General features: G+C 43.5%; 1 protein-coding gene across 1 annotated transcript in view; it reads left to right on the forward strand.

Moving 5' to 3' along the window:
* Nucleotides 1–26,504, forward strand: part of brf1b (BRF1 RNA polymerase III transcription initiation factor subunit b) — a 454,941-nt gene that overhangs the window by 291,481 nt on the left and 136,956 nt on the right. Inside the window, exon 11 of the mRNA XM_059960793.1 lies at nt 18,158–18,439. Within this exon, the coding sequence (XP_059816776.1) occupies nt 18,158–18,439 (282 nt within the window). The remainder of the gene's footprint in view (nt 1–18,157; nt 18,440–26,504) is intronic.

A 26,504-nucleotide genomic window follows, 5' to 3' on the forward strand; every position in this document is an offset into this window, starting at 1 on the left:
CGAGCTGTGATTGTCCGTCTCCATTATCCTCGGGAGAAAGAGCTTTTAATTCGATTAGCTCGTCAGAAAGGTATGATTTCTCACAAAAACAACGTTTCGTATTGTGGAGGATTATTCATTCGAGGTGATGAGGGCGAGAATCGCTTTTAAACCGGTGATGGCAGAGATTCATTCGATTGGACTTAAACAAGCTTTAAGATACCCAGCGAATCTCAGAATTACGATGAGTGATGACAGTCAGCGCTTCTTTAATACTCCGGAAGAAGCGAAGAAATTCGTTGAAGAATATCGGTCTTCTAGTACAAGTTGAACTATGCGTTATGTTGAAGAATTTTTGGAGAGAAGACGCCATTCCGCTTTTAGGCTTTAACTTATGAAGCTGCGGTATAGCTTTTTACTTTGGTCTGTAGACCTGTTTTTTTTTATTATCATGATTTACAGATGCTCTTTTAATTTTACTATAATGTTTTTTTTAATTAAGTTTTTTTTTCCTCTGGATTAGATATACACGTTAAGATTTTGTAATAATGATTTATTTTTTAAGATGTCGTTTCTTTTTCCCATAAGACTTTGCTTTCCGTAAGCGTTTATTTGCCTGTATTTGAGAATGGGACGAATGTCTTGAATTTTTGGACCTTTTTTTATATATATTGTAGTGGTTATTGAATCCTTTTTTAATCTTATTTTGATGACCTTTTTTTTAAAAAAAAAGATTGGCGAATTTACATTTATATTCTGTAATATGGTCCTTTCAAAATGTTGTTTCTTCTTCCCATAAGTCTCTGTTTTTGAAACGTCATTTTCTTATATTTGAATATGGAATCTTTTTTTAAAGGCATATTACACTAATTTAAATTTCAATGGTTATCTTTTTTTTAATTAATGATTTTTTGCTTTTTTATATTATTTTTTCATTTTGATTGATATATATTCTTTCTTTTTACAACCCTGTATTTATATCTGGGTGTTATATAGTTTCTCTTTTCTTTCTTTTCATGAAGTTGCCATCTTGAAAATGGGGGTAATATTAGTATTAGTTCGTGCGCCTGCCGCTTGGCTCTTTTTCGAGGGGTTGGGGGAGGGGGGAGGGATCTTTTTTCACGCTTTTGCTTTTTATTTTTTTGCTTTTAGTTTATGGGCCGACTTTAAATTATTAATATTGTTGAGGTGTCATGTTCTCCGGTTGCTCCTGAATCATTTTTCCTTCTTCCTGAATCGTGGGTTATGTGTCTTTTTAACCTTTTATGATATACACAACTAATATTGGCATGATGGATAAGTCTATTAACTTTATCTCTTGGAATACTAATGGTTTAATTCATCCGATTAAACGTAAAAAAATATTTAAAGTATTCCATAGACTAAACGCTAATATTATTTTTGCACAGGAGACCCATATTAGGAGGGAGGATAATCAACGTTTTTTTAGGTTCTGGGAGGGTCAACAATTTCACTCGAATTGTACCGCCAAAATTAGGGGTGTGTCTATTTTTATAGACCCCTCAATTTAGTTTACACATCATGAAATTATTTCTGATCCACAGGGCAGATTTTTGTTGATAACTGGTTCACTTTTTAATCGGAAAGTGGTTCTAGTTAATATTTATGCTCCAAACTTTGACTGCCCTGAATTTTTTAAACGTTTATTTACTTCCCTTCCTAATCTAAATGAATATATGTTGATAATGGGTGGAGATTTCAATTGTTGTCTGAATCCTTTGATGGATAGATCTAAACCTATCCGAATTCTTCCGAATAGATCAGCCTTACTTATTAATTCTTTTGTGGTTGATTCAGGAATTACTGAAATATGGCGGTTTTTGAACCCTAAAGATAAAGAATTTTCATTTTTTTCACATGTATATCACAGTTATTCTAGAATTGATTATTTCCTTATTGATCATCGTTTATTAACGGATGTTACTGATTGTAAATATGATTCTATTGTAGCGGTGTGCTACAAGCAGCGCTAAAATTACGACACGGAGTCGGTAACTGCAGTCGAAGGAAAAACTTTATTCGAAAACTTCAGCCTCACTTTTAAGCCTCTGTCAACCGGCCCCCCATGGCGAAGAGGCTCCAAAGCTCTGTGCTCGCAAACCCCCGTAGGCTATCTAATTGTGAGTCGGTTCGGATACGCTAGGAAATGAGGCGCTACATAACCCCCCCCCCAGAACCGGCGATACACCCCCCAATGTCCACAGCCTGGGCCAGAACCTGCTTGGGAGGTCGGCCTCTGCGCCGAGGCGCCGGAAACTCGGCCGGTTGCGCCAGGTCCACATGGGCCGGCTTGAGGCGGTCCACCGTGAAAACCTCCTCCTTCCCCCCAACGTCCAGCACGAACGTGGACCCGTTGTTCCGGAGCACCGTAAACGGCCCCTCGTATGGCCGCTGCAGCGGTGGCCGATGCCCGCCCCTTCGCACAAACACAAACTTACAGTTCCGTAGGTCTTTGGGTACGCAGGTCGGGTGCCGCCCATGCTGTGAAGTGGGTATGGGGGCCAGGTTACCGAGCTTCTCGCGAAGTCTGCCCAGGACTGCAGCGGGTTCTTCCTCTTGCCCCCTCGGGGCTGGTAGGAACTCCCCGGGGACGGCCAGGGGCGCGCCGTATACCAACTCGGCCGACGAGGCGTGCAGGTCGTCCTTGGGCGCTGTGCGGATGCCGAGAAGGACCCAGGGAAGCTCGTCCGCCCAGTTGGCTCCTCGCAGGCGGGCCATGAGGGCCGACTTCAGGTGACGGTGGAAACGCTCCACTAGCCCGTTCGACTGTGGGTGGTAGGCAGTGGTGTGGTGCAGCTGAGTCCCCAAAAGGCTGGCCATAGCTGACCACAGGCTGGAGGTGAACTGGGCGCCTCTGTCGGAGGTAATGTGGGCTGGTACACCAAAGCGGGATATCCAGGTGGCGAGCAGGGCTCGGGCGCAAGATTCGGAGGTGGTGTCGGTGAGCGGGACCGCCTCTGGCCATCTAGTGAACCGGTCCACGATAGTCAGGAGGTAACGCGCTCCGCGCGACACTGGCAGGGGGCCCACGATATCCACATGAATGTGGTCGAAACGCCGGTGGGCGGGATGGAACTGCTGCGGTGGGGCTTTGGTGTGCCGCTGAACCTTGGCCGTCTGGCAGTGCATGCACGTTCTGGCCCATTCACTGACCTGTTTGCGGAGACCGTGCCAAACGAACCTGCTGGAAACCAGCCGGACAGTTGTCCGGATGGAGGGATGCGCCAAGTTATGAATGGAGTCGAAAACACGTCGCCGCCAGGCTGCAGGGACGACCGGACGGGGCCGGCCGGTGGCGACGTCACAGAGTAGGGTCCTCTCACCTGGGCCCACGGGGAAGTCCTGGAGCTGCAAACCAGAGACTGCAGTCCTGTAACTCGGAATCTCCTCATCTACCTGCTGTGCCTCTGCCAGTGCCTCAAAGTCTACCCCTTGGGAAAGGGCATGAACGGTAGGGCGAGAGAGCGCATCCGCCACGACATTGTCCTTACCCGAGACGTGCCGGACATCCGTTGTGTATTCAGAGATGTAGGACAGGTGGCGTTGCTGGCGGGATGACCAGGGGTCGGATGCTTTCGTAAACGCAAAGGTAAGCGGTTTGTGGTCCGTGAACACGGTGAAGGGCCGACCTTCTAGGAAGTACCTGAAATGCCGGATTGCCAGGTAGAGCGCCAACAGTTCCCGGTCAAAAGCACTGTACTTGAGCTCGGGTGGCCGCAGGTGTTTGCTGAAAAACGCCAGGGGTTGCCAGCGACCTGCGATGAGCTGCTCCAGCACCCCACCGACTGCCGTGTTTGATGCGTCCACTGTGAGGGCGGTAGGGGTGTCCATTCTGGGATGTACTAGCATTGCGGCGTCAGCCAAAGCTTCCTTCGTTTGAACGAAAGCGGCGGCGGACTCCTCGTCCCAGGTAATGTTCTTGCTCGGACCCGACATCAGGGCGAACAGGGGGCGCATGATCCGGGCAGCTGAAGGGAGGAAGCGGCGGTAGAAATTGACCATACCTACGAATTCCTGAAGGCCTTTGATCGTGGTGGGTCGGGGGAAGTGGCGGACCGCATCTACCTTAGCGGGCAGAGGGGTTGCCCCGTCTTTAGTAATCCTGTGGCCCAGGAAGTCAATGGTATCAAGTCCGAACTGGCATTTGGCAGGGTTGATTGTAAGACCGTACTCACTCAGTCGGGCGCAGAGTTGACGGAGGTGGGACAGATGCTCCTGACGACTGCCGCTGGCTATGAGGATGTCATCCAAATAGATGAACGCGAAGTCCAGGTCCCGTCCCACCGCGTCCATTAACCGCTGGAACGTCTGTGCGGCATTCTTCAGGCCGAACGGCATGCGGAGGAACTCGAAGAGGCCAAACGGGGTGATGAGAGCCGTTTTGGGGACGTCGTCAGGATGCATCGGGATTTGATGGTACCCTCGGACAAGGTCGACCTTGGAGAAGATCCGGGCGCCGTGCAGGTTTGCCGCAAAGTCCTGAATGTGCGGCACAGGGTAGCGGTCCGGTGTGGTAGCCTCGTTCAGCCTGCGGTAGTCGCCGCACGGTCTCCAGCCCCCCGTCGCTTTGGGCACCATGTGCAGGGGGGAAGCCCAGGGGCTGTCGGACCGCCGGATGATCCCCAATTCCTCCATTCTCTGGAACTCCTCCTTCGCCAGTCGGAGCTTGTCCGGGGGAAGCCGCCGAGCACGGGCATGGAGGGGTGGTCCCTGTGTCGGGATGTGGTGCTGTACGCCGTGCCTGGGCATGTGAACTGTGGTGCCAGAACCGATGGGAACTCCGCCAGGACCCTGGTGAAATCGTTGTCGGACAGCGTGATGGCGCCGAGGTGAGGGGCTGGCAACTGGGCCGCGCCCAGGGAGAACGTCTGAAAGGTCTCGGCGTGTACCAGTCTCTTCCTGGGCAGGTCAACCAGCAGGCTGTGAGCTCGCAAAAAATCCGCACCCAGAAGCGGTTGGGCTACGGCGGCCAGTGTGAAGTCCCACGTGAACTGGCTGGGGCCGAACAGTAGCTGCACCTGACGGGTGCCATAGGTCCTTACTGTGCTGCCATTCACGGCCCTCAGGGGGGGACCCGGTGCCCTGCTGCGGGTGTCGTAACTCGTCGGAGGTAAAACGCTGATCTCAGCCCCAGTATCGACCAAAAACCGGCGTCCCGACCTTCTATCCCACACATACAGGAGGCTATCCCGATGGCCAGCCGCCGTAGCCATCAGCGGCAGCTGGCCCTGGCGTTTCCCGGGAACTTGCAGGGCGGGCGGCAACGGCGGGCTTCTGCGCCCCACCGCTGGTGGTAGAAGCACCAGTGGTCATTGGGCCGGGGGTTAGTGGGCTCTGCGGCCGGGCCTGGACTGGTTTGCTGCCGGGAGCGTGGCTGGGAGATCTGTGCGATGGACGCCCCGCTCACCTTTTTGGCGTTCCACAGCAAGTCCGCCCGGGCTGCCACCTTCCGGGGGTCACTGAAATCCGCGTCGGACAGCAGCAGGCGTATGTCCTCGGGCAGCTGCTCCAGGAATGCCTGCTCAAACATGAGGCCTGTGTGTCCCTCGGCCAGAGACAACATCTCATTCATTAAAGCCGATGGAGGTCTGTCGCCCAAGCCATCCAGGTGCAGTAAACGGGCAGCCCGCTCGCGCCGTGAGAGTCCGAAAGTCCTGAGGAGCAGGGCTTTGAATTCCGTGTACTTGCCGTCTGCCGGGGGCGACTGTACGAACTCCGCGACCTGGGCAGCTGTGTCCTGGTCGAGGGAGCCCACCACGTAGTAGTAGCGGGTGTCTTCTGAGGTGATCCGGCGAACGTGGAATTGGGCTTCGGCTTGCTGGAACCATAGGTCCGGGCGCTGTGTCCAGAAACCCGGCAGTTTCAACGAAACCGCATGAACAGAGGCGGCGTCGGTCATTTCTGGTCCAAAAATCGTTTGGACCGTCGGGGTCACCAATTGTAGCGGTGTGCTACAAGCAGCGCTAAAATTACGACACGGAGTCGGTAACTGCAGTCGAAGGAAAAACTTTATTCGAAAACTTCAGCCTCACTTTTAAGCCTCTGTCAACCAGCCCCCCATGGCAAAGAGGCTCCAAAGCTCAGTGCTCGCAAACCCCCGTAGGCTATCTAATTGTGAGTCGGTTCGGATACGCTAGGAAATGAGGCGCTACACTATTACTATTTCGGATCATGCACCTTTGAAGTTATCTATCAAGATTTCGGACTTTTCCAATAATACTAGATCTTGGAGACTTAACGCTACTTTGCTTCAAGACCCAGAATTTATCACCTACATAAAACAGCAAATTGACTTGTTTTTCTCAACAAACTATACTGAAGAGATTGACAGAGGAATACTTTGGGACTCTTTTAAGGCTTTTATCCGTGGACAAATTATCTCATATTCCGTTGGTAAAAGAAAACAAAGATATTTAGATATTGCTTTATTAGTGGATAAAATTAAAGAAATTGATAAGATTTATTCCGTGACTCCTACCAAAGAACTTTATAAGAAGAGAGTTGAGCTTCAAATGGAGCATAGCTTATTATTATCTTCTTCAATTGAGAATCAATTAATTAGGACCAGGGCTCAATTTTATATCCATAGTGATCGAACTGGTAAACTGTTAGCTAATCAATTAAAAGCTATTTCGACTAAGCGACAAATTATTAAAATTCGTAAACAAGACGGTAATCTAACTACTGATCATAAAGAAATCAATAACACTTTTCAAGATTTTTATAAATCTTTATATCAATCAGAATTTGATGGCGATCTGTCCAGGATGGATAACTTTTTTAACAATTTGAATATTCCCAAACTGACAGATGAAGATCGTAGCTTGTTTGATGCTCCTATCTCTATGGCCGAAATAGGAGAGGCTATCTCATCAATGAACTCAGGGAAAGCTCCTGGCCCTGATGGTTATATTATAGAATTTTTTAAAATTTTTTCTTCTTCGCTTTCCCCTTGGTTATGTGAAATCTTTAATGACGCATTTGCTAAGAAGAGATTACCTCAATCTTTTTTTGAAGCTACTATCTCTCTAATTCTTAAAAAAGATAAGGATCCTACTTTATGTGCATCTTATCGCCCTATATCACTATTAAATGTAGACTCTAAGATTCTTACAAAAATTTTAGCCATTAGGTTAGAAAAGGTACTATCACAGATTATTTCAGAAGACCAAACTGGTTTTATTAGGAATCAATATTCCTTTTTTAATGTTAGAAAATTGATTAATATAATTTATACTTCATCACCCATAATCCCAGAATGTGTTATTTCATTAGATGCTGAAAAAGCTTTTGATAGAGTTGAATGGACATATTTATTTAACGCTTTGAGATATTTTAATTTTAGTCCTAATTTTATATCATGGATCAAACTAATATATTATAAACCTGTTGCTTCTGTTCTTACAAATAATTACAGATCCTCTTTTTTTCAATTATCTCGTGGTACGAGACAAGGTTGTCCCTTAAGTCCTTTATTATTTAATATCGCATTAGAACCTTTAGCCATTGCTATTCGTGAATCTCCTAATATTTTTGGTATTACCCATAATGAGAAGTTATACAAGTTATCACTTTATGCTGATGACTTGTTGTTATATATTTCTGATCCTGACAGGTCTGTTCCCGCTATTTTATCCTTGTTGGATCAATTTGGTAGTTTTTCTGGTTATAAACTAAACTTGGATAAGAGTGATTTATTCCCTTTAAACGCGCAAACTTTATTGAATGATAGGATACCATTTAAAGTTGTTACTGATAACTTTATCTATTTAGGTATAAAAATTACCAAGAAATATAAAGATTTATTTAGACTGAACTTTTTACCTATGCTCCATCAAATTCAACAACTTACTACAAGATGGTCTCCCCTATCCTTATCATTAGTTGGTCGGATTAATGCTATTAAAATGATGATTTTACCGAAATTTTTATATTTATTTCAAGCTTTACCAATTTTTATTCCTAAATCTTTTTTTGATAACATTGATTCAAAAATTTCCTCATTTGTGTGGCAAAATAAAAACCCCAGGTTAAGTAAAAGGCAATTACAAAAATCTAAAAAAGATGGTGGTTTAGCTTTACCTAACTTTAGATTTTACTATTGGGCGAATAATATTCGTAACCTAATATATTGGAAATTAGATTTGGACTCACCATTGTGCCCACAGTGGGCAAATTTAGAATGCAATGAGGTACAGGGATATTCTCTATTCTCCGTTCTTGGTTCTTCTCTTCCTACTGATTTAGTTAAATTCAATAAACAGATATCTAATCCTGTTGTCAAACATACATTACGAATTTGGTTTCAATTTCGTAAGTTTTTTACTCTGAACAACTTTGTTCTTGATAGCCCTATCTTACTTAATTTTTTTTTTCAAACCTTCTTTGACAGATCAAGCTTTTAGCATATGGAAAAGGAAAGATATAAAATGTTTTCGTGATCTTTTTTTTGAAGGTAGTTTGATGTCTTTCGACCAACTTTCCAACAAATTTAAGTTACCTAAATCTAATTTTTTTAGATATTTACAAATCAGAAATTTTTTACATAAAGTTCTACCATCTTTCCCCAATTCAACTTCAATGGATTTCTCAGATTTGATTTTTACCTTAAATCCTTGTCAGAAGGGATTAGTGGCTTTTATTTATAATATGATTATGAAGATACAACCAGAAATATCAGGTAGAATTAAACAAGAATGGGAAAAAGAACTTCAATATAATATATCAATAGAAAAATGGGAAAAAATTTTACAAATGGTTAATTCTTCTTCTATATGTGCTAAACATGCTTTAATACAATTTAAAATTGTACATAGAGCTCATATGTCTAAAGATAAGCTTGCTCGATTCTATTCTCATATTAACCCTCAATGTGACAGATGTCATTCAGATGTGGCTTCATTGACCCATATGTTTTGGTCATGTCCCACTTTACATAACTATTGGAAGGACATATTTGCTACCATTTCCTCAATTTGGAATATCGATTTACAACCTCATTTTATTACTGCAATTTTTGGTATACCAAATGAGGATGGTAATCAGCTTTCCCCTTCAATTAGACGAATGATTGCTTTTGTAACATTAATGGCCAGAAGGTCTATATTACAAAATTGGAAAGAAGTAAATCCTCCTACCACGTTTCAGTGGTTCTCTCAAACTATTTCTTATCTGAGCTTGGAAAAAATTAGAAGCACTATTTTTGACTCATCAATTAAATTTGAAGAAACTTGGGGACCGTTCATTCGACATTTTCATATGAATTAATTTGACCTCTTCCAGACGTTCTCTCTGCTTATTCTTGTTCAGGTATGGAGTTCCGGAGTTTTTGACACTATCATATACATATAAACTGTTATTATTGCCCATGTTAGTTTAGTTTAGTGTTTTTTTTTTCAATATATATTTTTTCTTGTATTTTTAAATTTTTTTTCTTCTTTTGATGATTATTTTTATTTTTTTCATATATAATTATTATAGACTTGATTGATTAATATACTATTTTTTTGTTGTTGATATTTAATAGGATATTGTTATCTTATTATTAATGTAATCTCAAGTCTATTGCACTTATAACCTATTCACTATTATGTTATGTTTTCTTTATATATGAAATTCAATAAAAAGATTGAAAAAGAAAGAAAGAAGTTTATCAAAGTTTTAGATGACATGCTGAGTCTTCACAAACTTCTGAGGAAGTAGAGGCACTGCTCTGCTCTGTTCGTAATGGCACTTATGTGTTGGGTTCAGGACATATTCTCTGAAATGATAACACTGAGGAATTTAAAGTTGCTAATCCTCTCCACCTTTGATCCCCCAGTGAGGACTGGCTCATGAACATTTGGTTTCCTTCTTCTGAATCTTGTTGGTCTTGCTGACATTGAGTGAGGGGTTGTTGTTGTGGTTCCACTCAGTCAGATTTTCAATCTCGCTCCTGATTTTTCACTGTCCTTGATACAGCCAATGACAGTGGTGTTGATGGCAAATTTAAATATGGCATTGGAGCTGCACTTAGCCTTACAGTCATAAGTATAAAGCGAACAGAGCAGGGGGCTAAGCACACAGCCTTGTAGTGCACCTGTGCTGATGGAGATTGTGAAGATGATGTAGCCAATCTGAACTAACTGGGGTCTGCAAGTGAGGAAATCGAGGTTCCTAGCCTAGGACTTGAAGCTTATTGATTAGTTTTGAGGGGTTGATAGTATTGAATGCTGAGCTGTAGTCAATGAAGAGTATTCTAATGTATGCACCTTCACTGCTCAGAAGTTCCAGGATTGAATGAAGAGCCATTGAAATGGTACCTGCTTTAGACCTGTTGTAAAGGTTAGCAAATTGGAGTGGATCCAAGTTACTTCTTAGACAGGAGTTCATCACCAACCTCTCAAATCACTTCATCACAGTGGATGTAAATGCTATGGGACAATAGTTCAGTGCTACCTAAAGTGCTACTGACTAGGTGATCTTTATCATTACATTTCATGCTCCTTTTCTCTAAAGAGAAAAGCCCTAGTTTGCTCAACCAGTTCTTATAAGATAAGTTCTCTAATCCAGGAGAGTTTGAGTGATTTAGGGCTTTTTTCTTTTGGAGTGAATGAGGGCGGCTCATTGGTAACTATTTAAACCAGATAATTTTAGACAGAAAGATTTCAGAATCAGGATCAGATTTAAAACACAGCAAAACTCAATTAAACTCTGTGTATTTTTTTTAATTATTGAGATGAAGAACAAAGGCTTATGCTCTTTGTTCTGATGTTATCAATTAAAAAGCCTTACACAGCGAAAGCAATATGCCTGTGTAAGATGAGGAGTTTGATTAAAGTTGTTTGACAGTTGTATGTCGCTGACGGCTGAATAACAGAATTAACAGCTGTTTGGCAAAGGAGATCTGTGGCTCCCTCTTGGATATGCTGAGTCCAGTGGACTGCGCGCTCTGTGCTTCATTCTGTTCAGTATCTGCAGTACAACCCCCTCCAACAATTAACAGCATATACTCTGACCAGCACGAGGTTTTTACAGGATGGCATTGCTACAGTGCAAGAAACACCAACAGAAACTCCAAAAACGTCACCTCTGGGAAAGGAAGGATCTTCGCTTAGAAGATGTAGAGATGGGCTACATCTGGACTTGAAAGACAGGCCCAGGACAGAGGACTCTGGCAAGCTGCAGTTGGCAGCCAATGTCTCTGTAGGGTTTACAGGCATAAAAAGAAGAAAAATAAGACCACTTTGACAAGCACCTTTCTAAGCTCATTTTACCCCAATGCAAGAAAAGATTGGTTTGAAGTCAATTATTATTTTGCTTGCATGATGAGCCTTCCTGTTCCCTGTCTCAAGAATAACAAACATAAAATTCTGGAAGAACTCAGGAGGTCAGGCAGCATCTGTTGAAAGAAATAAGGTCTGTGTTTCGGGCTGAGGCCCTTTATCGGGACTGGAAAGGAAGGAGGAAAGAAGGCAGAATTGGAAGGTGGGGGAGGGGAAGGAGTACATATTAGGAGGTGATAACTGAGGCTGGATGAGGGAGGAATGAAGTGAGAAGCTGGGATGTAACAGTTGGAAATGGTAAAGGCTGAAGAAGAAGGAATCTGATAGGAGAGGAGAGTGGACCATGGGAGAAAGGGAAGTGGGAAGGGAACCAGAGGGAGGTGATAGGCAAGTGAGGAGAAGAGAGGGGGCAAAGGCAGTGAGGCCAGACTGGGAAATAGAAAAAGAAAGAGGGTGGAGAAACTACTGGAAGTTAGAGAAATTGATAATTATTCTGAGCGGTTGGAGGCTACTCAGATGGAATATGAGATGTTGCTCATCCATTGTGAGAGTGGCCTCATTGTACCTCTAGTGATAATCTTTGCTTCATTAATAGGGCTGGGAGAAGTACCAGAGGTTTGGAAGGTTGCAAACATTGTTTCCTTGTTCAAGAAAGGGAGTAGAGATAATCCAGGAAATAATAGACCAGTGAGTCTTACTTCAGTGATGGGCAAATTGTTGGAGAAGATCCTGAGAAGCAGGATTTATGAGCATTTGGAGAGATATAATCTGATTAGGAATAGTCAGCATGGCTTTGTCAAGGGCAGGTCATGCCTTACGAACCTGATTGAATTCTTTGAGGGTGTAACAAAACACATTGATGAAGGTAAGAGCAGTGGATGTAGTGAAAATGGATTTCAATAAGGCATTTGATAAGGTTCCCTGTGCGAGACTCATTCAGAAAGTAATGAGGCATGGGATCAAAGGAGACCTTGCTTTGTGGATCCAGAAATGGCTTGCCCACAGAAGCCAAAGGGTGGTTGTGGATGGTTCGTATTCTGCATGGAAATTGGTGGTCAGTGGTGTTCCGTAGGGATCTGTTCTGGGACCCCTACTCTTCGTGATTATTATAAATGACCTGAATGAGGAAGTAGAAGAGTGGTAACACAAAAGTTGGAGGTGTTGTGGATAGCCTGGGGGGTTGTCAGCAAGACATTGATAGGATGCAGAACTGGGTTGAGAAGTGGCAGATGGAGTTCAACCCAGATAAGCGTGAAGTGGTTCATTTCAGTAGGTCAAATTTGAAGACAGAATATAATATTAATGGTAAGACTCTTGAGCAGTGTGGAGGATCAGTGAGGTCTTGGGGCCTGTGTCATAGGACACTCAAAGCTGCCGCACAGGTTGATAGTGTTAAGGGGGCGTGTGGTATGTTGGCCTTCATCAACTGCGGGACTGAGTTCAAGAGCCGTGAGGTAATGTTACAGCTATACAAGAGCTTAGTACTCCCAAGTATGGTCTGTGTTCAGTTCTAGTCACCTCATTACAGGAAGGATGTGGATACTATAGAGAGTGCAGAGGAGATCTACAAGGATGTTGCCTGGATTGGAGAGCGTGCTTTATGGGGTTGAGTGAACTTGGCCTTTTCTCCTTGTAGTGACAGAGAATGACAGGTGACCTGGTTGAGGTGTATAAGATGATGAGAGGCATTGATCGTGTGGACAGCTAGAGGCCTTTTCCCAGGGCTGAAGTGGCTAACACGAGGGGCATAGTTCAAGGTGCTTGGAAGTAGGTACAAGAGGGATGTCAGAGTTAAGTTTTTCACACAGAGAGTGGTGGGTGTGTGGAATGCACTGCCTGCAAAGGTGATGGAGGTGGATCCAACAGGGTCTTTTAAGAGACTCTTAGATAGATACGTGGAACTTGAGCTTTTAAAATTAGAGGGCTATGCAGTAGGGAAATTCTAGGCAATTTCAGGAGTAGGTTACAGGGTCAGCACAACATTGTGGGTCGAAGGGCCTGTAATGTGCTGTAAATTTCTATGCTTCATTGTGGCAGTAGAATGTCTCACAAGTGGTGTTAACCTCACTGTTAGCTGAGAGATGCTGCAACGTTCAAAGTAAATTTATCATCAAAGTACTTATATGTCATGATGTACCACCTTGAAATTCATTTTCTTGTGAAAATTCACAGTAAGACAAAGAAATATAATAGAATCAGTGAAAAACTGCATACAAAGACTGACAAACAGTCAATGTGTAAATAAATAATACTAACAATGGGATGGAATAGGAAAGCTGTCTGTGTTCCTGAGGTCAGACTGTGTTTAAGATTATAAGACATGGCCCATTCAGCCCATCAAGTCAGATCCATCGTGGCCGATTTATTTTTCTTCTCAACTCCATTCTCCTGCCTTCTCCCCATGACCCTACTGAACAAGATTCTATCAACCTCAGCTTTTAGGCAAAGACTTGGTCTCCATAGCCATCTGTGGTAATGAATTCCACACATTCGCTACCCTCTGGATAAAAGACTTCCTCCCCATCTCTGTTCTAAAGGGACAACCCATTGAGTACATCTACAAAGAGTACTGTCACAGGAAAGCAGCATCCATCATCGAGGACCAGGCCATGCTCTGCTCTCACTGTGTTGTCAGGAAGGAGGTACAGGAGCCTTAGGTCCCACACCCCTGGGTTGAGGAACAGTTACTGCCGTCAACCATCAGGGTCTTGAACCAGCGAGGATAACTTCAGTTACCTCAACATCGAGCTGATTCCACAACCTATGGACTCAATTTCAAGGTCTCTTAAACTTCTGTTATTATATTAATTATTACCAACTTATCTATTATTATTTTGTTTTTCTTTTAATATTTAAGTTAAAGTTGTGCATATCCGGTTTAAGATGGTGCTACTGAAGTTGTGTGACAGCTTATTAGTTCAGAATGCAAGAAATATGACTGAAAACACTTTTTATGAGTTAAATCATGGAGTACTATCACCGCAGACAATGAAGAGGCAAGTGGAGGTGAAGCTGACTCGAGGGATGAACCATGCTGGTGCGTTGCAAAGTCAGGGCGCAACGTATTTGTGGCAGTTTCAGAGATGGAGCGAGGTGGAGAAGTCTTGGTGCCCATCCACCTAAACCAGGTGTGAGGTTGGAGCTCTAAGCGCCAGGCTGATTTGGAGAGTTCGAGAACGGATTTGGGCTGGATGGCAAAGTTTAGACCCTATGCTGGGGCCTGGTGGGGCACGACCTGATTTAAACACCACCCCAGATAGACTAGAAAGGCAAGGTGCCAGGACCGGAGGTGAGGGTTGGGTTGATTTCACACACTCTCCTGTGATGGTCACTCCTCTCTGTGCAGCTCTGATGCTGTGAATCTGTTCCCATTGCTATTCACTTTGTGGCAGCAGCTTGCCCCACTATATGATGAACTTGAGACTGAGGCTTTGGGCCTTCCTCGGGTGCTCTGGGGATTCGGGACAATGGACTCAGTTCGGTTTGGAATGCTGTTGCTTGCTTCTATTTGTATGATATGTGTTATTTTTTTCTCTTTCACTGTGCATTAGGTGTTGCTATTTCTTTTTTTTAATTGGGTTCTTTTGGATACTCTAACTCTTTCTGAATCTTTGAATTTGCACAACTTGTTGCCTTTTGCACGTGGATGTTTGTTTTTGTGTATAGATTTTCATTTAGGTTCCTTTGTATTTACTGTGAATGCCTTGCAAGGAAATGTATCTTAGGAGAGAATATGGTGACATATATGTTTTTCAATATTAAATTTAGTTTGAATTTTGAACTTTGAATGTCCTTGTATTCTGAGGCTAGGCCCTCTGGTCCGAGATATTCCACTGTAGGAAACCTCTCCGCATCCGCTCTATCTAAATTTTTCAATATTCAATAGGTTTCAGTGAGATCCCCCTCATTCTTCTAAACTCCAACTAGAGATCCAGAGAAATCAAATGCTGCTCATATGTTAACCCTTTCATGCTCTGTGCTGGAAGGAGTGGTATTAATCACTGGTGTAATTTTCTCCTCTTTACCAAACCACACCCCCTCCCCTCCTACCACAGCTCTCAGGACTGGCTTCCTTCTTATCCGTCTAAGATGAGGAAAGTGAAGCGCACCATATAGGAAACATTCCAGTCTTTTACCATAACACAAGAGACTGGAAAGTTGAAAATGATGTGCTATTGCTGTAATCGAGGGCTTTTAGGCATTTATCCAGAGATCAATAGCTTCAAGCAACATTCCCTCTAATTTGTAATGACCAGTGTGTGCAGAAGTCCTGTGCTGTGCAATTTTTTGTCCAGTGCAACAATATGTGCACACTGAATTTTTAAGTGGGAGTAAACCTGAAGCAAAAGATCTGCTAGTTCATTTAAAGCAATAATAAGCCTTCTTTGGTATTCAACATAGTGAATCAATAATTTGTTCAATGAGAACAGTATAAATAAGCCGGTTCCAAAATCTGCAGGCTAATCATTGCAAACTCCATGTTGCCAACACTGTCTGCGTCAGAAACGGGAAAAGGAAATGTACGATACTGAGGTATACTAAACAAGCCAATGATGTAGAAGATTACAGCCTTGTGTGCAGTTTAAATTCATTTGTGCCCTAGTAGCAAAAGAAGTATGTATGCTCACCTTAGAGGGAACATTGGCTTCAAGATAGCAAGTTACTGGATTAACAACTAGTAGTGGGGCTTGAGTATTTAAATTTAAAGTGACAGAGCCAGCTGTTTGTTACAGGCTGAATTATCATTTACCTTTATATTATTGAATAGCAGGTAGATGGGACTATGTGGCATGGTAGCATAGCAGCTAGTGTAACACTTCACACTATCACCAATCAGAGATCAATCTCTGAAAGGAGTTGGTATATTCTCCCCCTGACCACCTGGGTTTCCTCCGGGTGCTTTGGTTTCCTCCCACATTTCAAAGACATACAGTTCAGGTTAGTAAGTTGTGGCCGTTCTTAGTACATCAAAGCACGTCCTCTGATTATAAGGTCATAGGACATAGCAGCAGAATTAGGCCATTTCGCCCATCAAGTCTGTTCTGCCATTTCATCATGGCTGATCAGATTTTCCTTTCCTGCAATTTCCTGCCTTTTCCCCATATCCCTTCATACCCTGACCCGTTGAGAATCTATCATCCTCTGCTCTAAATATACATAAAGACAGCCTCCACAGCTACCTGTGGCAAGGAATTCCACAGATTCACCATTCTCTGGGTAAAGAAATTCCTCCTCATCTCCGTTCTAAAAGGACACCCCCCTATTCTGAGGCTGTGCCCCCGGTCTTAGACTCTCCCACCATAGGAAGCATCCTCTCCATATCCACCCTATCAAGGCCTTTCACCATTTGATAGGTTTCAATGTGGTCACCCCTCATTCTCCTGAATTGTGGTGAATACAGGCCCAGAGCCTTCAAACACCGTTCATATGACAAGCCATTCAATCCTGGAATTACTCTCATGAACCTCCTTCGAACCCTGGTTCAGTTCAGTTTCAGCACATCCTTTCTAAGATAAGAGCCCACAACTGTTCACAATACTCCCAAGTGTCAGCATTACATCCTTGGTTTTATATTCTAGTCCTCTTGAAATGAATGCTAACTTCCATTTGCCTTCCTCACCACAGACTCGACCTGCATATTAACCTTTAGGGGATCCTGCACAAGGATTCTGAAGTCTCTTTGCATCTCAGCTTTTTGTATTTTCTCTTCATTTGGAAAATAATCTACCCTTTCATTTCTTCTACCAAAGTGCATGATCATACACTTCCCAACACTGTATTCCATCTGCCATTTCTTTGCCCGTTCTCCTAACCTGTCGAAGTCCTCCTGTCACCACTCTCCTTCCTCAAAATAACCTGCCCCTCCACCTATCTTTTGTCTGCAAACAAGAGCCATCAATTCCATCATCCAAAACATTGACAAAGAACATAAAAAGAATCAGTTCCAGCCCAGACCCCTGTGGAACACCACTAGTCACCAGAAGCCAGCCAGTAAAGGCTCCCTTTATTTTCACTCTTTGCCTCCTGCTGATCAGCCAATCTTTCCTGTAACACTATGGGCTTGTTAAACAGCCTTATGTGTGACACCTTGTCAAAGGCCTTCTGAAAATCCAAGTGCACAACATCAACCAATTCTCCTTTATCTATACTACTTGTTATTTCTTCAAAGAATTCCAACAGATTTGTCAGGCAAGGTTTTCCCTTGAGGAAACCATGCTGAATATGACCATGACTTCATGCCTTCTGAATTTCCATCAAACTGCTAGTGTCTTCCACAGTGAAGACTGATGCAAAATATTTATTCAATTTGTCCGCCATTTCACTGTCCCCATAACTACCTCTCCAGGAAACTACCTTTCCTGTGGTCACTCTCACTTCTCTTTTATACTTTGTATCCGAAGAAACTTTTGGTATCCATTATGACATGATTGGCTAGCTAACTTTTGTTGTTGGTGGTTGATGCAAATGACACTTTTTACTGTATGTTTCAATGTGCTTTTGATAAAGCTTATCATTGCTGTCTTTATTACAAGGCCAGAGTCTAGTTTCGGGGTTGTGATGGTTAAACGTGCAAAACATACGTAAAAACTGACCCTGTCTGTAAGAAGTATGTGTGTCCTAGAGAGCTCGTGGGTTTCCTCTGGGTGTTCTGGTTTCTTCCCACAGTTCAAGATGTACCAGTTAGCAGGTTATTGGTCATTATAAATTGTCCTGTGGTTAGGCTAGGGTTAAATATATGAATTGTTGGGCTGGAAGGGCCTGTTCCACGTGGTATCTCTAAACAAATAAAAGTATCCTGCAGTTTGTTCTCTCAGCAGGGCGGTCTCCATCTGTCTTGTGTTGACATCTTTAGTCCTGTATCCTATTTCTGACGGGCTGGTATTGTTTTCCAGATGGACAGGATGACGGTTCCTCAGTCGTCTCATTAGGAGAGGAAGAGGGGGAGGATGAAGAATTGACAGCAGTGGCAAACCATCTCAACAAGGAGCTCTGTGATCACTTCCTCAATGGAGATCAATCAAAGGACAATGACACAGCAGAGGAAGAGAAGGAATCAGAGCCTCCCCCCAAACCGCCCAACATATTGTCTCTGTTTGGTCCTCTCCCAACTGCAGCCAGTCTGGGGCTAAAGGAATCCATTGAGGAGTGCATAGCAGCTGAAGAATCTGAGGCAGGTATGTCTGATCAGCAAGAATGTATGACCCACAGGGCTGTGTGTGAACAAGGAATGCACTTATATAAAAAGGCTGTGACATCTGTCATGAGCCCCTCTGTCCTTGATTTGCTACTGAAGTAGTGAGACTGCAGTTGAGATAAGGATCTGTGCTTGGCAGCCGAACGCCATTGTGCAAACTGCTGAGTAGATCTCGAAGCTTTTCCAATTCTACCTCTTCATGTTTATTTGTTAGCGGATTCAGAATTGGCTTGCCTGTAGAAGGCAGAGGGTGATTATAGATGGAGTGTATCCTGCCTGGAGGTTGGTGACCAGTGGTGTGACCCCTGCTCTTTGTGATCTTTATAAATATCTTGAATGAAGATGTGGAAGGGTGGGTTAATAAGTTTGCAGATGAGAAGTAGATTGGTGGTGTTGTTGATAGTGTAGAAGGTTGACATAGGTTACAGTGGGACATTGATAAGATACAGAGCTGGGCTGAGAAGTGGCAGATGGAGTTGAGCGCAGAAGAGTGTGACATGATTCATTTTGGAAGGTTGAGCTTGAAGGCAGAGTACAGGTAGGATTGTTTGCAGTGTGGAGGAACAGAGTAACCATGAGGTACACATCTATAGATCCTTTAAAGTTACAGCACATGCGTATAGGCATACGGTATGGTGGCCTTCATTAATCGGGGGATTGAGTTCAAGAGCCATGAGGGCTGCTCAGAGGCATGGCAGTCACCATAGTGCTTTACAGGGGATTCAATTCCCATCACTGTCTGTAAGAAGCTTGTATGTTTTCCCTCTGACCGCATGGGTTCCTTCCAAGTGCTCTAGTTTCCTCCCACAATCCAAGGATGTATGCATTAGGGTTAGGAAGTCGTGGGTTTGCTATGTTGGCAACACCTATGCTTTTGTATCTTCCGCCCCATGATGGGAGAGGGGATAAGAGAGAATGTTCAGGGTGAGTGGGATCTTTCATTATGCTGAAACCTTTTAGAATCAGAGTGAGGTTTATTATCACCAATATATGCCGTGAAATTTGTTGTTTTGTAGCAGCAGCAGAGTGCAATACATTTTTTTAAAAATATTATAAATTACCATAAGAAATGTAATGTAAAGGAAAAAATTAGTGCAAAGAAAGAGCAAAAATAGTGATGTAGTGTTCATAGACTGTTCAGAAATCTGATGGTGGAGGGAAGAGACTATTCCTAAAACATTGAGTGTATTACTTCAGGCTCCTGTACTGCCTGCCTGATGATAGTAATGAGAAGAGGGAATGTCCTGGATGGTGAGAGTCCTTTATGGTGAATTTTTTTGAGACATTGCGTTTTGAAGATTCCGTCGATGGTGAGGAGGCTCGTGCCCATGGTGAAGTTGTACTGAGGCAGCAAGTATAGACAGCGTCCACGGAAGGGAGGTTCTTTCTTGTGATGCGCCGAGTTGTGTCCGTAACCCTGCAGTTTCTTGTGGTCATGTGTAGAACAGTTGCCATATCGAACCAATATGCATCCAGACAGAATGTTTTCCATGATGCATTGATGAGAATTGGCAACAGTCGACAGAAGACATGCCAAATTTCTTTAGGTTCTTGAGGAGGTAGAGGCTTTGGAAGCTTTATTGGCCTTGCCATCAATGTGATTGGGCCGGGAGAGATTATTGCAGATGTTCGCACCTAGTCACTTAAAGTTCTCAACTCTCTCAACCTCAGCATCTTTGATGTCAACAGGAGCATTTGCACTGCCCCCCCCCCCTTTCCTCTAGGCAAAAGGGATGAAATTAGTTGATAACTACTTCAGTTAGTTTGGTACAACATTGTGGGCCATACTGTTCTACGTTATATGCTGAGAAGATTCACAGGGGTGTTGCTGTGGACGTGGGTTCGAGCTATGAGGAGAGTCTGTTCTCCCACCTTCCCAAGGGCTGGTGGGAACGGCAGTAGTTGCTGCTTTCCCAGTGACACCTGGACATAGAACAAAGAACCCTGCAGCACAGTAACTTGCCAATGCCAACCACGATACTAATCAAAACAATTCCCATTTTCCTGCAAGTAGTCCATATCCCTCCATTTCATGCCTTTCTCTTCTGTTTCCCCCACTTCCCCTGGCGTCACTATCCAGTTACCTTCCACTCCCTGTGTAAAAACACTTCATCTGTACATCTTTAAACTTTCCCCTTCTTACCTTGAAGCTACGTGTTTTAGTATCTTGACATTTCCATCCTGGGAAAAAGGCTCTTACTCTCTCCCTTTGCAGAGATCTGTGATAGGGAATCCTTAACGCATCCTGGAGAATGAATTTATTAAAATTAAATTATCACACTGCTGGCTTAAGGAGTTTATTGCATGGGATTTATAATGTTCTGTGTGTTACAATATACTTAGAAAATAGAGCATTTGTGTCATTTTGAAAGGGGCATAAAAGTTTCCTTAGAAATGCAAGACTACCTTTTTATACGTCCTAGCTCAAGTGTGGGTCCTGATAGGAATTCTGACTTGCTCTCGCTTCTGGGTATGAAACTTTCCTTGTCGAACTTGGCTGATGAGTCTGCTAAAGTGCTGAACAGCTGAACTGCACATATGTGTTCTGAGTGGTTTAGGGGAGATTCTGCATGATCCAGTTTTAATGCCCAAGGACATTCCTTTCTTTATTGTGGTTTTTCTAAAGCAGCGGGGATCTAAATGTCTTACTTCAGCTGTGCTGAAATCGGCATCTCTCATTCGTTCTTCCTCTGTCTCCTCTACCACCTTTGCTCAGTGTGTTTCCATCCTTTAGTCACCTGTGGCTGAAATGCTGGTACTCTGAAGGCTCAGAATGCACTCCCGAGGATCCTGGCTGACACTCTTAGCTCGGTACTGCTGTCCCCACTCTCCTCCCCCCCCCCACACCCCCCCCCCCCCCCCCCGGTCACAGGTTTGAAGGTCTGTGCAAGTCCGAATGTCAAAGCCTGAAAGTCAAAGTCTCATGAACGGCAAGTCCTGGAGCCGGCACCTAGAGGTCGGCGAGTCTGGAGGTAAAAGCTCAAACGTTGAAGACCAAAGTCAGCGAGAGAAGAGGTAGAGGCCTGAAGGTCGAAGCCCCTGGGTCAGCTTACCTGAGGGTCAAAGACCCGAATTTGGCCATTCATCAGTGTAACTAAGTTAGGTAACTCATTACTTAACTCGTAATTAATTGAAGCTCGCACTTTATTCTTTCTGCACAAACAGCAACCTAAGTATGTTGACTCCAGGCCAACAACTTAAAACATGAATTCTACTGTTCCCTTTGTACCAATATTCACTCAGACCTCTTTTCCATTTTATAACACCGAAATAGGGGATTTCTGTTGGCCAGACGATTGATCTTTTCTTCTCCCACTCCCTGGCGTAGGAGTAATTCCTCGTGATGTTGGGTCTCTGGAGAGCATTATCATTATCAGTTCAAACAGTTTGTCAAGTGTCATACAAGGGAAAATAAAGCACTGGATCTCTTGTCTGCAAATGTTGAAGATGCGTACAGCTCCACAGCTCTCCCCCCATTTGACTGAGACTGAGGAGACTGAGGTCCTTTAACATCTGCCAGACGATGCTGAGGATGTTCTACGAGTCTGTGGTGGCCAGTGCTATCATGTTTGCTGTTGTGTGCTGGGGCAGCAGGCTGAGGGTAGCAGACAACTACAGAACCAACAAACTCATTTGTAAGGCCAGTGATGTTGTGGGGGTGGAACTGGACTCTCTGATGGTGGTGTCTGAAAAGAGGATGCTGTCCAAGTTGCATGCCATCTTGGACAATGACTCCCATCCACAACATAACGTACTGGTTAGGCACAGGAGTACATTCAGCCAGAGACTCATTCCACTGAGATGCAACACTGGGCGTCATAGGAAGTCATTCCTACCTTTACAACTCCTCTCTCAGAGTGTCAGACACCCTGAGCCAATAGGCTGGTCCTGGACTTATTTCCACTTGGCATAATTTACATTATTATTTAATTATTTATGGTTTTATATTGCTATATTTCTACACTAATCTTGGTTGATGCGACTGTAATGAAACCCAATTTCCCTCGGGATCAATAAAGTATCTTTCTATCTATATAGCTTGTATGTGAAAACCTCTGGTTTTATACCCATTCTTCACCAGTTCAAACATTACATTTCAATCTTGTTGGCTATGGGTCATCTGGGTGACCTTTAACACTTTCTTATTGGCTCTGGTCCAAGCCAGCATACATTTATTATCCTTCTTACACGTGACAACTGACAGTTGGTAATTTATGGTTCTTTGTTTAAAATCATGGACAAAATCAGTAACCAATTTGAATCACTCAGGGCAGACAAAGACCCCAGCAGTCTCAAATCTGCATGTTATATCGAACCAAATTACTTCTTATTTGACTATGATCTCTGCTTCAGTAGATTATCAGGAACATCATTGTGTCTACTTTAAAACATTAACCAAATCAAGCAACATCATCTCACACCTAGAGGATGCAGAGCCGTTTCACAAAATGGCAACCTCCATTCCTTTGACCTCATGGTAAGAACAAAGACAATTGGTTTGTCTGCTTCCACCGTCCTTGAGTTCCACATTTTCTTCCATATTTTAATTCTGCCCTGGCCAACACCAACGTCTGCAAGAGCAGGCCAGAGTCTAGAAGTTGGCCCGTTGTCTGCAAGTGAGAGTCCAAGGCCAAGCATGTTGGAAGTGTGTGTGTGTGTGTGTCTGGGAAAGCAGCTCGTTTTGCAGTTGTTTTATTGGTAAGATAGTGACTATACAGTTGGCCCTCCTTATCCGCGGGGGATTAGTTCCGGGACCCCCCCGCAGAAAACAAAAAACATGGCTGCTCAAGTCCGTTATTTAACCTGTCCCAGTGCGGTGGTCTTTAGGACCCAGCAGAACCCCGGACTTTATTTAACATGTCTCAGAGTGGTGGACATTAGGACCTGAAGGTGCAGCTCTGAATCTGCAGTGTTTCTGTTCATGAAAATAATCACGATCACAATTGAGAATAAGGTGGAAGTAATAAAGTGATCGGAAAGAGGTGAAACGCCATCGATCATTGGAAAAGCGTTAGGCTACAGTCAGTTAACGATAGGAACAATTTTAATGGAGCATGTGAAAGGCCCTGCCCCGATGAAAGCTACAATTATTACTAAGCAATGCAGTGGTTTAATTATTGAAATACGTATGTTTATTAAGTGTTTTATATGCATAGAAAGGTCAAATGTGTACTATATACTAAGAAAAACGTTTGACTAACTGATACTAAATAATACCGGATGTACCTATTCCGATGTCAAATCCGACTTAAAGATGGTCTCAGGAATGGAGCTCATTCATAACCCGGGGACTGCTTGTACTTTTAACTCATTTCTAGATTACTTATAATACCTAATATTATAAATTATTAAATACTATGTAAATTATTAAATTATTATTAAATGTAAATACTATGTAAATAGTTATTATACTATATTGTTTAGGGAATAATGACAAGAAAAAATATTCTGTACATGCTCAAATGATGAGAGCTGGAGAGAGAGCTTCTGGGTTTTCCCGATCCGCGGTTGGTTGAATCCGCGCATGCGGAATCTGCGGATAAGGAGGGCCGACTGTACCTCATTATGAGTTTGAAGAGGTTTGGTATGCCAACAAAAACACTCAAAAGCTTTTATAGATGCAGCATGGAGAGCATTCTGACAGTATACATAATTGTCTGGAATGGTGGGGGCGGTGGCTCCTGCAGAGGACCAAAAAAGATGCAGAGGGTTGTAAATCCAGTCAGCTCCATCTTGGGTACTAGCCTACAGAGTACCCAGAACATCTTCACAGAGCGGTGTCTCAGAAAGGCATCATCCATTATTAAGGACCCCCAGCACCCAGGGCATGCCCTTTTCTCACTGTTACCATCAGATAGGAGATACAGAAGCCTGAAGGCACACACTCAGCGATTCAGGAGCAACTTCTTCCCCTCTGCCGTGCGATTCCTAAATGGACGTTGAACCTGTGAACCCTACCTTACTTACTTAATATATGTTATTTCTGTTTTTGCACGATTTTTAATCTATTCAATATACATACACTGTGATTGATTGATTATTTTTATTCTTTTTCATCTTCTATATTATGTATTGCATTAAATTGCTGCTGCTAAGTTAACAAATTTCACGACACATGCTTGTGATAATAAACCTGATTCGAATTCTGTGCTGGTGCTGCAATGTGTGGTGACACTTGTCGACTGCTCCCAGCACACCCTTGGGCTGTGTTGTTCGTAAGACCAAATGATACATTTCACTGTATGCTTTGATGTACGTGTGACAAATAAATCTGAACCTGTTAAGTAGAGGTGGTTTATTCCTATCATGCATTCTTTGCTTTCATGCTCTCCTAGTTTTGCTGTAATAGTTCTGGGCAAGCTGCATGAAATTTGTCCCTGAGGCATAAACTTCTCCCTTTTGTTTTGAGGTGGTTTGTGAAAAGCTCATAAAGCAGTGTCTTTTGCTGCACAGAAGGAAAACAAAGGGGACATTCCACCCATCATCCTGTCAGTGACAGCACTGTGGCACAAACCTGGTAAAGCCACTGCCTCACAGCTCCTGGGTCTAGGGTTCACGCCTGCCCTCTGGTACTGTCTGTGTGGAGAGCGCTCGTCCTCCCTGTGCAGAGTCTCAGAATGCAAGGGCATCCCTTTAGAACAGAGATGAGGAAGACTTCCTTTAGCCAGAGAGTGATGAATCTGTGGAATTCATTGCCTCAGAGAGCTGTGGAGATCAGATCACTGGTATATTTTAAATGGAATTTTAGAGTTTCTTCATTAATAAAGGCACCAAAGGTTTTGGGGAGAAGGCAGGAGAATGGGGTTGGGAATGGTAATAGATCAGTCATAGAACTGGTGGAGCAATTGAGATGGGGAAAAATGGCCAAATTCTGTTTCTACAATATGTCTAATGGCCCTGTAGTAAAGGGAAGATGAAAAGGAAGGGCTCCAGGAAAGGGAGGATATATGGGACTGTGTCTGCAAAGACAGGATTTCAGGAAGGACTCCAGTAAATGAGGAAGCAACAGACAGTACTTCTCCGAAAGATGCTGCCTGGCCTGCTGTGTTCCACCAGCATTTTGCGAGTGCTGTTGAAGCAACAGACGCAGCCTTAGTGCAGACTGGTGTTGAGCCAAGCTGCATCTCTGCCCTAACACGTTTCTCAACTTGCTGTAGTGTTGCATTTCAGCTTATTGCTGGAGTGCAGACCCCAGGCTCTGGGTTATCATAGACACACTCACTGAAGGAAGTGAACCGATGGGCCTGACATTCTACAGTGGTAAGGCGGCTAAGTCAGTGTGACTAAGCCTGTGAAATCCCTTGCTGCGTTTAGTTCTTCCTGTTGTTAAAAGTGTGTTGGTTGTTGGACCAGCCAGAACAGTCTAGACATCCTGCCACCAGTCAGTCCAGGCAACTGTCACATCTATTATTTAGAGTGGTGGTGAATTTCAGAGGGCAGAAGCAGGCTCTTCACTGTATCTTAACATCACCATATCCTTCCTTTCCATTCTCCAGTTATAAACTGCTTCAGTCACTCCTAGTAGAGGTTAATCCCATGACACTCCCATTGCCCGACATTTCCTCCTCCCTTCACTGCACCGTTTTTACTGACACCCTTCTCAAGATGCCCTTCCCTAAATCCTCTTCTGGTCATCCTTGAATACTCTTCCACCCTCACATCTCTGGATTCATTACTTCTTCGTTTTTCCCCTCCCTTGTCCACACAGCCTATCTTATCATCTTCTGTTCTCTCTCTCTGATTCCCCACCTCATTCCCTTTCTTTCATGGTTCTATCCTATCAGATTCTATCTTCTCTGCCCTTTTCCTCTTCCACCTATCACCTCCCAGTATTCCCACTTCCCACCTTCTCTCACTGATGACTCACTAAACTGGTGGGGAAGGGGCACCTTCTCATTTCCGATTTCCTTCCTTAAATTCAATTGAATACAGTTTACCACTTGCTTTGGGCTCAAGCTCTGTAAAAAGTGTCACAAGCATGAGAATGGAAATCCAAGGCAAAACACACAAAATGTTAGAGGAACTCAGCAAGTCAGGCAGTATCT

The sequence above is a fragment of the Hypanus sabinus genome, chromosome 2, assembly GCF_030144855.1.
Source record: "Hypanus sabinus isolate sHypSab1 chromosome 2, sHypSab1.hap1, whole genome shotgun sequence".
Classification (NCBI taxonomy): domain Eukaryota; kingdom Metazoa; phylum Chordata; class Chondrichthyes; order Myliobatiformes; family Dasyatidae; genus Hypanus; species Hypanus sabinus.